Source organism: Amblyraja radiata, chromosome 1 (assembly GCF_010909765.2).
Source record: "Amblyraja radiata isolate CabotCenter1 chromosome 1, sAmbRad1.1.pri, whole genome shotgun sequence".
Classification (NCBI taxonomy): domain Eukaryota; kingdom Metazoa; phylum Chordata; class Chondrichthyes; order Rajiformes; family Rajidae; genus Amblyraja; species Amblyraja radiata.
The window spans coordinates 110,743,900-110,758,627 of NC_045956.1; the positions used below are offsets into that span (position 1 = coordinate 110,743,900).

At 40.4% G+C, this 14,728-nt stretch overlaps 1 protein-coding gene across 7 annotated transcripts in view; it reads left to right on the forward strand.

Moving 5' to 3' along the window:
* The window catches only part of cep135 (centrosomal protein 135), a 120,647-nt gene that overhangs the window by 35,243 nt on the left and 70,676 nt on the right, over window positions 1-14,728 (forward strand). For 6 of the 7 annotated variants that reach the window (XM_033029058.1, XM_033029050.1, XM_033029025.1 and 3 more), the window contains exons 5-8: window positions 662-803; window positions 6,433-6,517; window positions 10,859-10,987; window positions 11,805-12,020. In XM_033029058.1, coding sequence (XP_032884949.1) covers window positions 662-803; window positions 6,433-6,517; window positions 10,859-10,987; window positions 11,805-12,020 — 572 coding nt within the window. The remainder of the gene's footprint in view (window positions 1-661; window positions 804-6,432; window positions 6,518-10,858; window positions 10,988-11,804; window positions 12,021-14,728) is intronic. The other variant, XM_033029069.1, reaches the window with a different exon arrangement.

A 14,728-nucleotide genomic window follows, 5' to 3' on the forward strand; every position in this document is an offset into this window, starting at 1 on the left:
TCTCTAAACTAAACTAAACTAAACAGAAACATAGAAAATAGGTGCAGGAGTAGGCCATTCTGCCATTCGAGCCTGCACCGCCATTCAATATGATCATGGCTGATCATCCAACTTGGTATCCTGTACCTGCCTTCTCTCCATACCCCCTGATCCCTTTAGCCACAAGGGATCAGGGGGTATTTTAGAACTTTAGAACTTCATGACCTTCCACAGTTACAAAGATAAATGCTGACTGTTCTACATGGAATTGCTGGCATTTTTGAAGAAGGTTCAAGCCACTGACGTCACATTAACATGTCTCTCGCCAAATGGTTGATAAAAATATTGCATCACTGAAGGTTAGGTCATAAAATGACATCATAGAACAAATAGACCTATGTAACCCAGTTACCAGGAACTTTGAATACTCCTGTAATCAGGTCTATTGAAATCACAGTCAAAATGTTGTCAAACGGTAGAAATGTCCAAATTAATTGGTGCTGGTTTAATTTATTTTATTGGACATAATTATTTCAATTCTGCGGCTAAAAGTTAAAAAAAAAACAATAAATCAGTTTTAGTTTAGGACCAAGCATGGAACGTACGTACATCAAACACGAACAAATGAGGTGAGATCTTAATAACCTTGGTGCAGAACAATTGACTTTTGTTTATTTTGCAGGTGGCAAAAGGCGCACTATCCCATTTCGCCGACAGCGAATGCAAATTGATCAGTCAATTCCTCCATCAGGGATTGCATCAGCGCCACAAATTCATACTGAAGATCCCTACTATCTGGACCTATTGAATGTGGCTGATGATAGGTATTTATAATTTGTAATTCCTAAAGCTATACAATTATTATAGAACTTAATACATTTATTTTTTATTAAGAGAGTGTAAAATGATACTTAATTTTAATATTAGTTTACAGATTAAAATTTAATGACTGTCCTAAAGTAATGTGGATAAAATTTACATAATAGGGCATATGAATAATAACCTAATTCTAATTGCAAAATAAGGAACACTGAACTTACAATATCTCAGTTCAAAAGAAAAGTCTGGTAGAAAAGTTGAATCTTTAAAATAGGTGCATTGGTAAATGATTCTAAGGAATTTGGGTAATCAAGCATATAGAGCATAGTATCATCTACGGTTCAGTCGGTAGCACTCGGACAGTGAGAAGGACAGTACTGAAATGTTTACAACGATCTTCACTTAAAAATGTTACTGAGTCTTATTTAAGTTGACCACTCTCTAATATCAATGCACAGTAAGTGCACAGGACACATCAATGGCTACAAATGTTGATAACATTATGGGAGTGGTCTAGAAGAATTAGCTATGCTCCTAGTTAAGCAATTCTGTTACATCAACAATTCTAGCATCAGTTTGACAGTTGTCCAGCAATTGTTAAGAGTCGGGTCAATAGTGTTTAATTGTAATATGTACTGAATATGTACTGAAACGGAACAAGAACATTCTTACTTGCAGAACTTGTCTAGCCATGCCATGACACAAAAGGATAGAAAATATACAATGAATTATTATTACCTTGTTTTCCCTACTCCCAATTGCCACCAAATTATGGAAGGAGTTTTTAACAGTGCATTCAGAGAGCCATTACTCAGCAATAATCCAATTGCTGATACTTAAAATTTTCAGTACTCATTTTCAAACCTCATAACAGTCTGATCCAGACAATGCTGGTGAGGTATATGTGACTTCCCTTAATGCTACGGAATGCTAATTTCAATCTTTATCTGGAAGAGCTATTGCAGCACGCAGAATTATATCAGACACATTAAGTAGTTGTTGTTTCAAGCTATTATTGAAGTCTAGTACAAGCCAAGAGAATTATATCATAGTCTTAATGTGAGGGCAGTGGAATAAATAAAATGGTTGCTATCCAACGGCAGTGATTGGGCTAAAGTAATAAATAATGTTTGCAGCTTGTGGGCAAGGCATCCATACCACCAAAAAAAATCAACCTCTAATGGGCATCAATGCCGAGAGTCCCATCATCAGCATCCTTGGATGACTTTTGATCAGAAATATGGCTGGAACTGCCAGGTAATTACCATAGCTATTTTGTATAGATATTCTTCGGCAAGTGACTCCACCTATTTAAATTATACAAAGAAGTGTGTCAAGAAATGTTTACATTTGATTAACATTTCATTCCCTAACTTAAACAATTGTCTGCTCTATCCAAAGAGTACTATGTTTAAAATTCATAATAGACATATGCTAAGGTCTTTATTTATCAAACGCACCATCTTCAAGTCAAAGGAAGAAGGTGCATGGGAGTAATATATTTTAATCATACAGCATCATGATATTAAAGTAAATTATACTTTATGTTGCTGGTTCAAAATTCTGCAATGCCTTAATTGTCTTTGCCATACACATTTCCTGAGGATTAAAGATAAATCACCAGCACCTTCACAGAACAGTAAGAAATTGGGAGTACAGCCATAAAATTAAATCTCCCTAAATATACTTAATAATTCCTAAATATACAATAGAAAGACGTATCCTAACAGCATATCCCATAATTGTCACCACAGTGGCACAACTTGTAGAGCTGCTGTCTCGCAGCTCCAGTTTCCTGGGTTCGCTGCTGAACCCCCCCCCCCCCCCCCCAGTGCAGTCTGTATTTGCACGTTCTTGCAGTTGACGGGGTTTCCTCCCACATTCCAAAGGCGGTGGGTTAATTAGCCACTGTAAATTGCCCAAGTGTATAGTGAGTGGTAAAATCTAGGCAATGTAAAATGGGATTAGTGTAAAGGGATGCTTGATGGTAGGCACAAACTCGGGGCAGAAAGCTATGAAACTCTATGATAACCCTTTACATGAGAAACATGGCAACCAGTTTGTGCACAGCAGCTGCTACAAACAGCAGTATTTAAATACCATATAATGACGTAATAATGTTGACTGATGGATAAATAGTGGTTGAAGGCAACTCCAGCTTTTCTTCTAAATAATGTCATGGGATCATTTCAACTGAGAACACGAGGCTCTTTGTTAACGCCAAGTCTTTCGATGGTGCACCATTCCCTCATTTACTAAACTGAAATATCAGCCAACATTTTCTACCCAAATTTCTGGAGAGAGACTTTCTTACAACTTTTTTTCTCAGATGTGTAAATTGTGTCAACTGTCACAAAACCATTAATAGTCTTAGAATGAGGCTGCTCAGATGATCTTTCTGGCATTATTAATTTTGAATAGTATGCCCCAGCATGAAAAAATGTGTAAGCCACTAAATTGAGGACTTGATCAATGAGCTTGGCTTTGTTTGTATTTGTCTCCAAAATCGTTTGTTGTCATCACAATGGCCACAGGTGAGGATTTTACAGCCTTGTGTGGTTTGAAAACAATGACATTGATCAATTGCATCCTGGTAGACCATAGGTGATGACGTGATTTATGAGAACATCTGCAGTTCATTTATTACACTTGCAAATGGAGATGGTAATATCAAAAATAAATTGGGTGATGGTAACGTTACAGATTGTTTTTTAAGAGAGGCAGACTGATATTAGTAAATTTTCCATGTAGCCTGCCTTTATTGGGAGCTGCCTGTCCTAATTGATGGTTCAATGAACGCCATGAAACTGAGGCACATTATTAATCTGACAATTAACCTGGGAAAAAATCATTTTGGGGGATATTACTGATGATGTACGACAAAGATCATGGAATTTAAGATATTTATAATCAACGTCTTGAAGAGATAGCAAAGTGAAATTCAGTTTTAACTTTTATATGGAGATTGATAGATTGTTATTTGTAGTCAATTGCTTTGATCATTCAGTTTGAATTTGAAAAAGATAGGACATAATGGTCAACATTTAACAGTTTTGAAAGTCCAAAGTGATGTGGTTGTTGAGGATGAGGAGGGGGTTAGTGCTGGAAGCTGTAGGGGATGTTCCAGAGTGAAATCCATACCTCTGTGTTCTTAGTGTCATGGGCAAATGCAGAGGATGACTAGAAAAGTAAAGGGCCCTATTACTTAGAATATAAGGTGATAGAATTTATCTTGAGATTACTAAAATTCTGGTTGCACCACATTTTAAGCAGCACGAGGAGCTCTGTCTGCAAGCTGAGGAAGCTCTGTTGGTATTAGATGAAATACAGACCGGATTTACCACAATGACACCTGATTATGTAAATTGAGATTTTTGAATTTTATTATATGGAATCTAAAAAGATGGTTGATTTGACTGAAGTTTCCAAATTTTTGGAGAGGACTGCTGGAGGAAATAGTTTCTGATTGGTTACAGAGTTTGGAGACTGTCTTGTTTTTTAGAATGGTGATGAGGAAGTATTTCTTTAGCCAGAGGTTGGTGAATCTGGAATTAATTTCTTAGTTTAGTTTAGACTAGAGATACAGCGCGGAAACAGGCCCTTTGGTCCACCGAGTCTGCGCCGACCACCGATCCTCATACATTAGCACTATCCTACACACTAGGGACAATTTACAATTTTTACCAAAGCCAATTAACCTACAAATATTTTACAATTTTGGAGTGTGGAAGCAAACGGAGCACCTGGTAAAAACCCACGTGGTCACAGGGAGAATGTACAAACCGTACAGACAACATCTGTAGACAGGATCAAACCCAGGTCTCTGGCACTGTAAGGCAATAACTTTTGGGAAAATTAGATCAAGCATGAATGAATGGCAGAGTAGACTCGAGCCAAATGGCCAAATTCTGCTCCTTTGTCTCATGGTCTTTGGGTGAAGTTGCAAAGCACCTCGATAGGAGCATTGAAATTTGTAACTTTCTACTGTAGCCAACATTTGGGACTGGCTCGGTTATTTTTTCACCCATGACTGATAATTTTTTTTTAAACCAAACTAGCGTCATACAAAACATTTATAGCACAGGATCAATTCCATGAGTGTTTTCGAGGAAGCACTGAATTTAATCCCACCTTCTAACACTAGACTATGGCTTTGCAATTTATTTCTCTATATTCATATAACCATATAACAATTTACAGCACGGAAACAGGCCATCTCGACCCTTCTAGTCCGTGCCGAACACATAATCTCCCCACATATCTAAGTTATTTTTGAACAGTAATGAGGGTTTCTGAACTAACATTCTTTTGTCACTGGGTATTCTTCTGTCTGTGTTCTCTTGACTTGATGCACACCTAATCTGCATTACCACAAACTTTTCTGAATTAATTCCACGTCTTTGTTCAAATATTGCTTTCTGCAATTGAGTGTTTTTTGGATATAGTTTCACACTTTCACACTCCTTTATTGTTAAATTTGTATTTTTTTCCTATCAATTCAACTTTCTTCCTTCCAGTTATGTATCTCCTTTACTCTCTTCTGAATCTTTACCCAGCTTCCCAACCTCTGCAAAACTAGTTTAAAGTTCGCCCCCAACAGCTTGAGAACAGCTGCCTGTATGGATATTAAGCATGGTCTTGCCGAGGAGGTGCAATCCACAGGTCCCATCTTCTCCACAACTGATCCTAGTATCCTCTGAACTAAAGCTCTCCCACCTGCACCAGTTCTTCAGTCCACCTTGCATTATCCTCTGGTTCCTATACACATGGCAATTGGAGAAATCCAGAGATAATATCATTGGTGCAGCGGTAGAGCTACGACCTCACAGCACCAGAGATCAGGGTTCGATCTTGAATACGGGTTCTGTGTGCGGAGTGTGTACATTCTTTCAGTGACTGTGGGTATTTCTCTGGGAGCTCACGCTGTTTCCTCCCACATCTTAAAGACAAGCAGGTTTGTAGGTTAATTGGCTTCTGTTAATTGCCTCTAGTGCTTAGGAGGCGAAAGTGTGATAAAATAGAACATGTATAGGTGATCGATGGTCGGCGTGGACTCGGTTGGATGAAGAGCCTGTTCTACACTGTTTCTCTTTAAAAATATATATTTTTTTGGTATCCTGCTTTTTTTTTCCTTACTCCTTACACTCAGTCTACACGTTAGCCTCCCATTTTCTATTGAAACCTTTGATGATGATGATACGGGCTGCAATCTCTGGATGTTCACTCTCCCCATCAGAATGTCTTGCTGCCTCCCAATGAGATTTCTGACCCAGACAATAGAAAGACCATAATGAAATGCTTAAAAAAAGAGTCACCAGGTAATGTTTTGGTGATTGTTAGCTTTAATTTTAATTCTCTTTTGTACATTAACCCAAAACGGTGTTTGTACTCTTATGCATATATAAATTTGTATATCTCTAGTTGACCCAGCAACCAAAGTCTTTGGAGAGAATTAATTTCATATTTGAGATAACATTTCACCATAAGTGACCTAACATTCAATTTACTTTTATTTGTGTCCGATAAATCTTACTTTCTTAATTAAATCTTTCCTTAACTGTTCTTCCACTAACACTCAGATGCAAATAATCCTTATGTGATGTTTACTTTTGATTTATTTTCATGATTTACCAGAATAATGGGTCTTCAAGATGCAGTTAATAATCTCAAGGCTGAACTGGATAAATCAGATCGCGGTATGAGAAAATTTCAGAGACAGGTGAGAGCATGCAAACTTAAGTGTGGTTTTTATTTAAAATTAATTATTTTCAGCTGAGCAAACGTGGTTCTTTATTTTCCATTCAGCTGATTGCTAACGTATTCCTGGTTTCATTCTTTAATAAGAGTTCAGTATTTAATTCACAGAATACTTTAAACGTGTGTTCAGATGTGATAGTTTTATGGCTGAGATATGGAAAATATTAAATTATTTATGTTAACAAATCTGTCCCACGGCCAAGCGATGATCCATTCTTTATTTTCTCTCTTCACCCCATTGTAGCTTAGCCAGGCTTATTCCTATATAAGCCATTGTTCTTGTAGATTTTATAACCACTTTCATATGAAAATACAGCTCAAATATTGGTTGAGTTTACACTCATATCCACATTCAGTGGGTAGCCTTTTCGTTGGTTTCTTTTGTGGTCGACTTACAGACAGGAAAATTGTGGCCCCGTTCATTCTCCTTTTCCAGATTCCTTAATGCTTGCTGAATATTACATCAGCTGGATTTTATTGAACCATTATGTCCTGACCTAATGATAGAATTAAGCTGCGGAATTATTTGAATTGGGAATTTTTACTTGTGGAAGTAAAGTCTTTGAAAGCTAGCTATTTATATTTTTGTAACAATCAGACAAATATTTTTAATATATTATTACTTTATTTACTTTCAAAATTAAGAGAACGATGTTGGGGATTCTGAATCTAAATATTTTATATACTAAAAATGACATTTTTGAGAAGTATATTTTAAATCTGCAAAATGGTGAATACGTAATCGTGTGTTGGCTTACTGTTGAATAGACCAAGGGAGCCCAATTGAGTCCCGTCCCCTCAACGCGCGGTTGCGGGGGGGGACGGCCTGCGGCATCGCACACACACTAACCACCCCCCACCCACACACTAACCACCCCCCTTGATATTATATTAATATTATTCATTGGTTCCTTTTACCCCATCCCCGCCCCATCTCGAGGGGCAGAGAGAGTGGGGCAGAGAAAGAGGGAAGGGGGGGGAGAAGGGGGAAGGGGTGGAGGAGGGAGACAGTGGGGGGGAAGGGGGAGGCAGGTGAAGAGGTGGGGTGGAGGGGAGGGGGAGGGAGGTGAAGAGGGGGGGTGGAGGGGAGGGGGAGGGAGGTGAAGAGGGGGGGTGGAGGGGAGGGGGAGGGAGGTGAAGAGGGGGGGTGGAGGGGAGGGGGAGGGAGGTGAAGAGGGGGGGTGGAGGTGGAGGGGGGAGGGAGGTGAAGAGGGGGGGTGGAGGTGGAGGGGGGAGGGAGGTGAAGAGGGGGGGCGGAGGGGGGAGGGAGTGTGGGGGGAAGAGGGGGCGTGAGGGAAGAGGAGGAAGGAGGGGGAGAGGAGGGGAGGGGGAGATGAGGAGAAAGGAGGGGGAGGGGGGGAGAGAGAGGGAGGGGCGAACTTGAACTCGTCGAGCGGGCGGCAGGCCTCAGGACCTCGCGGGATCTCGGAAGTCCAAACAAATTACTGTGTGTTCAGCGGCTTCAATCCAGAGCCGCGGAGGGCGGCTGGGCTGCAGGTGGTGTGGGGCGCTGCGGACGGCCGGCCGAGTGCGAGTTGACTGCGAGCAGGAGACGACAAAATGACTATGAGTCGGGGGGGGGGGGGTGGAGTTAACCTACCTCGCAGCGCGTGTAAAAACAGCGGCCAGCAGGCTGCGCTTTGAAAACTGCGCAGCTGTCTGCGAGGAGCAGAGCCATTGTGACGTCATTAGCTCGTTAAAAAAGATCTATGATTTATGAGCAATTTTAATAAAAAAACTCAAGAAATAATTAAACAAATTTTCAGATGAGGCGATTTTTGAAATATGAGGTAAATCTCTATCGGAATATGTAAAAATGTCACCGTTAGCACGACGTGTTTTCGAGGAGATGTGAATCTCACACAAACAAGACACACACAAATACATCCACATCCAAAATCTGAGTTTTATAATAATAGAGATAGTTATATTGGAATTGCTTTGGAGCATAAAATATATTGTTACATATTATCAAAGTGAATTATTTACAGTTAGCAAGAATCAATTAAAATAATTTATGAAGTATCACATCAAAAGCCAACATTTAAAAAAATCCATATTCACAGTCTGTTTCTGAATTTTCAAGTTTATTATAGATGACAAGTTTGTATCTGAATTTTCAACATTAAAAGATAACTTCCCCTTTTTCAAACACCAAACATCAACATCCATAAAGTTTGCTGATGTGGATGCTCCTTCAGTATATTTCAGTATATTCTGCGACAGCGTTGATTCTTGTTAACTGCATAGCCCAGTGCTGTCCAAAGGAGCCCTTCACAATGGCTATCCACATCTGTTTAGAGACATTTTAGTAGATTGTTTGATCAAATCCACTTCTTTCCTTCTATTTGCTGTCTTTTCCATTGCTTTCCATCATGTGTCTAAAATATGTCTTTTGGCTCTGAGGGAGCACGTAAGCTGCATTTGGTTTACATTACTACTGAGAAAACTAATAATCTTTTAGATTGTCACATTAATTATTTTGATCAAGCGTGTTATTTTGTCCTTCTGCTTATTATGTCTCCCAATTCTCTATACTGGCTCCTGGAAAAACTGAATTATTCCACTATCGCCACTTAATCATTGCTTTGAATTCTTTAAACAATCTGCATTACATAACCTTTGTCTTGATATTCATGGGCAGACCAGCTCTCACCCTCTTCTTTGACATTTTTTTCAATGCGTCAAGACGCTGCGTACAGCGTTGTGACGCGGTGCGTACGGCGTTGAGGCGGCTGCGGGCCGGCAGGCCGTTGCCGCGTGGAATTTTTGAACAGTGTCAGTTTTTCGGAGCACCGCGCGATGTCGGGACCAGCTCCGCACAACTCCATACGGCTCCGGCGATCGAAGTGGGACCCGCGAGGCCGTATGGCTCAAGCGACCATGTTGGGTCGCGCTTGTCGCATGCTCGCGGGACAGGCCCTTTATAGATAGATGAGTGCCGCAAAGCTCGGTGTTGGGGCCACAACTGTTTACCATATATATTAATGATTTGGAAGATGGAATTAGGAGCAACACTAGCAAGTTTGCGGATGACACAAAGCTGGGTGGCAGTGTGAACTGTGAAGAGGATGTTAGGAGGTTAGGTTAGGTTAGGTAAGGGGGAGGTACAGCGAGACCTGGGTGTCCTTGTACATCGGTCACTGAAAATTGGCGTGCAGGTACAGCAGGTAGTGAAGAAAGCTAATGGAATGTTGGCCTTCATAACAAGAGGATTTCAGTATAGGAGTAGAGAGGTTCTTCTGCAGTTGTATAGGGATCTGGTAAGACCACATCTGGAGTATTGCGTACAGTTTTGGTCTCCTAATTTGAGGAAGGACATCCTTGGCATTGAGGCAGTGCATCATAGGTTCACAAGATTGATCCCTGGGATGGCGGGACTGTCATATGAGGAAAGATTGAAAAGACTAGGCTTGTATTCACTGGAGTTTAGAAGGATGAGGGGGAATCTTATAGAAACATATAAAATTATAAAAGGACTGGACAGGCTAGATGCAGGAAAAATGTTCCCAATGTTGGGCGAGTCCAGAACCAGGGGCCACAATCTTATAATAAAGGGGAGGCCATTTAAGACTGAGGTGAGAAAAAACGTTTTCACCCAGAGAGTTGTGAATTTGTGGAATTCCCTGCCACAGATGGCAGTGGAGGCCAAATCACTGGATGGATTTAAGAGAGAGTTAGATAGAGCTCCAGGGGCTAGTGGAATCAAGAGATCTGGGGATAAGGCAGGCACAGGTTATTGATTGGGGACGATCAGCCGTGATTGCAATGAATGGCAGTGCTGGCTCGAAGGGCCGAATGGCCTCCTCCTGCACCTATTTTCTATGTTTCTATGTATGTAATGGGGTGATAAGATTCAACACTGCCTCTCCTCTATGTCAGTGCAGAATCATTTTATGTTTCCATCAGCTGTCCTCACAGGTTTCTTGCTTGATTTAGATATTTATCAAAATAAGAATCAGTTGTTATTGTACAGATGGCTTCTTCAGTTCTTTGCAAATTTCTGTGTAATCCACACTTTAGTATAAGAAGGTCAATTTTTAGTTCTTTAGAATGTCTCAAATGTGTTCCGGAAAGTTTACTTAGCCAATACGTGGGAGGCCCAACAAGATAGTGGACAAAGTTTGACGTACTTCTAGGAAATTGGGATGGGCAAGTGACTGAAGTGTCAGTGGACAAATCTTTTAGTTTTAAAATAGTTATGGCTAAGGACTGGGCTGGTCCACAAGCTGATGTTCTAAATTGGGGTAAGTCACTAAATTGTGTCCTGTTTTATATAATATCTTTGGATATTCCTTTGCAGGTTGACGCAAGAGATGAGGAAATAGAGCGCCTGAACCGATCACTGGAAGGTGGTCGGCCTCATGATGTTATCTCTCTTGAAGCTAAAAACAAGAGCAATGAACGCCTTATAGCACACTTAAACCTCCAGGTGTGAATTAATATCCTTAGTTTGCTAAGTTTAACTAGTTTGCTAGTTTAGAGGATGATTTGATTGTACTCTTTAATTATAAAATATACTTATTTCATCATGCGGGTATTGAGAGATATTGATGGAATTGGCATGATAAGATGATTGTTAATCTGATTAAGTACTCTATTCATAAGGGGGAATTTACCTAATCGCAAGAATGCTCACTTTGGCAGCACTGTGGCATAACTAGTAGAAGCATACCTCATCTGGGGATCAGACTACCTCAGATACTGACTAGTTTGCACATTTCTGTGATTGTGGGGAATTCTTCCAGCTGATTAATTTTCCTTCCACTTCCCAAAGATGCGCGGATTGCTGGGTTATTCAGCCACTAAAATTGCCCCTAATATGTAGATGATAGAATCTGGGGGAGTTGCTGAGAATATGGGGAGAGTAACCAATGGGAATTGCGAAGGTTTGTTGTAAAAGGGTGATGCCGCCTTGGTGGCCAAAATGTTTATCTATGTGCCGATCTTCTGATCTAATCTCTGTCCCAATATATTTTCGTTTTTAAGCTGACGATCAAGGTACTGCGTTTCTTAGTTTCTTGCCTGCCCATACTGTCTGACCAGTTACCTGTGAAAAAGTAGTCAGTGAGATTCTGCTTAGGAGTGGTAGTAAAGATTGGTGTTGCTATTTGTAACTGGGGAAAGATTTTTGGATAAAGGGGAATAATAATGAGAGGAGAATGAACTTCTATTAATTCAAACATGCATTCGCATTATGGTATGGAGAACATACTTGAGAGTAATTTATTTTGAACCTCAAATTGCAGGTTGAATATCTTCAGAGAACTAACTGTGATCTGGAGAAGCAGATGAAGGAACTTCTGGAGAAAAAAAGCGAGGCAACAAATGAGGTTGTAAACCTCAGCACTAAAAACGAACACTTGTGTAATGAATTGAATGAGATTGACCATTTGGCACAACAATTAGAACGCGATAAAGAAATTGCCCTGGAAATTGCTGATAAAGAAATCAAAGAAGCAAAGGTACGCAAATTTATACACAGTTGTGGTCCCGATACTCAAAAAAAAAATAAAGCTCTTAACATTTTGAATAGCTATAGAAATCTTGAAATACAAATTTATCTTTGCTTTTAGACTGAGCTGATTTATAAAATATACCTAGAATTATGAATTTGAATCCATGATCATTCCTACCCCTGAGAATATATTTTGGTCCAATGAAAATAAAACTGTATAGCATTAGAACAAGTTATTTGTCCCAAAATGTTTGCGTCGAACATGATGCCAAGTTAAATTAATCCCCTCAGCCTGCATGTGATCCATATCTCTCCATTTCTCCTGCCCCTATCTTAAAACCTCTTAAATGTAGCTGTCATATCTTCTTCCAGCACTATCCCTGGCAGCGCAATTAACACAAAACACCTCTCTGCTTTTAAAGAAAAATTGTCCCACATTTTCCTTAAAGCTTGTGCGCTCTATTATTTGACATTTCCACTCTGGTAAAAGGTTTCTGACTGTCTAATCCATCTAAGCAACTCATAATTTTATATGCTTCTGTCAAGTCCTCCCTCAACCTCCAATGCTCTGGAGAAAATAATCTAGCTTTTTCCAACTCTTCTCAACTAATAACTTCTAATCAGGTCAAACATTCTAATAAACCTCTTCTGCACCCTCTTTAAAGTCTCCATGTCCTTCCTGTAATGGGGCAACCAGAACTGCGCACAATACTCCAAATGCGGCCTACCCAAGTTTTATAAAACTTCCCCCATAATTTCCTGACTGTTATACTCAATGCCCTGAGTGTTGCCACTTTTATGGACCTATGAACTTGGATCTTCAATACTGTTAAAGATCTGGTCATTCGTTATATAGTTGTCCCATAGTTGTCTTGATTAGTACGGATGTCAGAGATTATGGGGATAAGGTAGGAGAAAGGGATTAGGAGGGAGATAGATCAGCCATGATTGAATGGCGGAGCAGACGTGATGGGTCGAGTGGCCTAATTCTGCTCCTATCGCTTATAATCTTATGATAGACTTGCTTGGATTAAATTCTTCCTCACCGACCACAACTCCTCCGATTTTGATATTGTCTGCAAACTTACTAACCACCCCATCTACCTTTAGCTCCAAGTCGTTTATGTGCATCAAAAACAGATGCAGCGCAGATCCTTACAGTCAAGATGAAGTCAAGAATATTTATTTATCATATGTATCGAAAACGGAAAAATGAAATTCTTACTTGGAGCAAACACCAGTGGTCACAAATCTCCAGTCCGAATAATGCCCTTCCACCATGTTACCCTTTGTCTTCTATGAATACACCCGTTCTGAATCCAAACCCCCAAGTCACCATGTATCCCATGCATCTTAAACTTCTGGATCGGCCTACCATGTGGTATATCAAATGCCTTACTAAAATCCATGTAGACAACAGTAATTCCCCCATCCTCATCAATCATCTTCATCACCTCCTCAAAAAGCTCGTTAGTAAGACATGATCTGCTGTGGACAAAGCCGAGCTGACTCTCGAATATCCCATTTTCTTCCAAATGCGAGTAAATACTATCATGAAGAATCCACTTCAATCGTTATCCTGTTCAAGAAGGAACTGCAGATGCTGGAAAATGGAAGGTAGACAAAAGTGTTGGAGAAACTCAGCGGGTGATTAAGCATCTATGGAGCGAAGGAAATAGTCTGAAGTCTGAAATAGTCTGAAGAAGGGTTTCGGCCCGAAACGTTGCCTATTTCCTTCGCTCCATAGATGCTGCCTCACCCACTGAGTTTCTCCAGCACTTTTGTCTACCTTCAATAGTTACCCTACTGCTGTTGTAAGGCTCATTGGCCTATAATTCCCTGGTTTCTCTCTACCTACCTTCTTAAACAAAGGAATGGCATTGGCTACTCTCCAGGATCTTGCCTGAGGTGAGAGAAGATGCAAGGATCTTTGATAAGGGCCCTGCAATCTCTTCTCTTGCATCTCAATAACCTGGGATAGATCCCATCAGGCCGTATGAATTTATCCGCCTTAATGCTTTTCAATGTAAAAGATAGGCTGACTTCAACAGAAATGTAACTTATTCTGAAATGAGTAATTTATTTCTAAATACTTTGTTGTCCTGTATTTTGCAGTTTAAAAATCACAATTTTAGTTTAAGTATTTTGCCCATGATTTGCTTCTGATTGTTAAATGACGTTCCATGTTCTGAGGCACTGTTGGAAAGTTAGTGGAATACTCTTGATTTGCCTAAATATGTGTACAGTAAAACCTCATTTTAACAGACCACTGTAGAATGGATTTTGGAAATAGCGGACAGACCTGCCAAAGCCACCCACTGCTGTTTTGAGTCCCGGCTTCTGACCCCACCTCAACTGACTGCACCAGCCAGCCCTTCTTCAGCCACTGCATGGTCTGGCGATATGGCTGCTGTTGTGGCTCATGTTGCAGCCTCTGGAGACAGCGCTTTCTTCAGGCTGCTGCCACAGACAAGATGTGCTCGGTCACCAAGGGGCTCCCTCCTCCCTCACCTGCTGCTGCACTTGCAATCGGTGGTGGCTTGTCCGCTGACCATTGCCTCCTTCTCCTCCTCCCAGCGCTCTATCCACTCAGCCTCATTTAGAAAGTGAAATTAGAGCATCCAGATAGCTGTATGACTCAAACATTTTTATAGTAGATCTTCAATAACGGGTGATCTGCAGAAATGGAGAAGTTGAGAAAAGGAAGAACTGGAA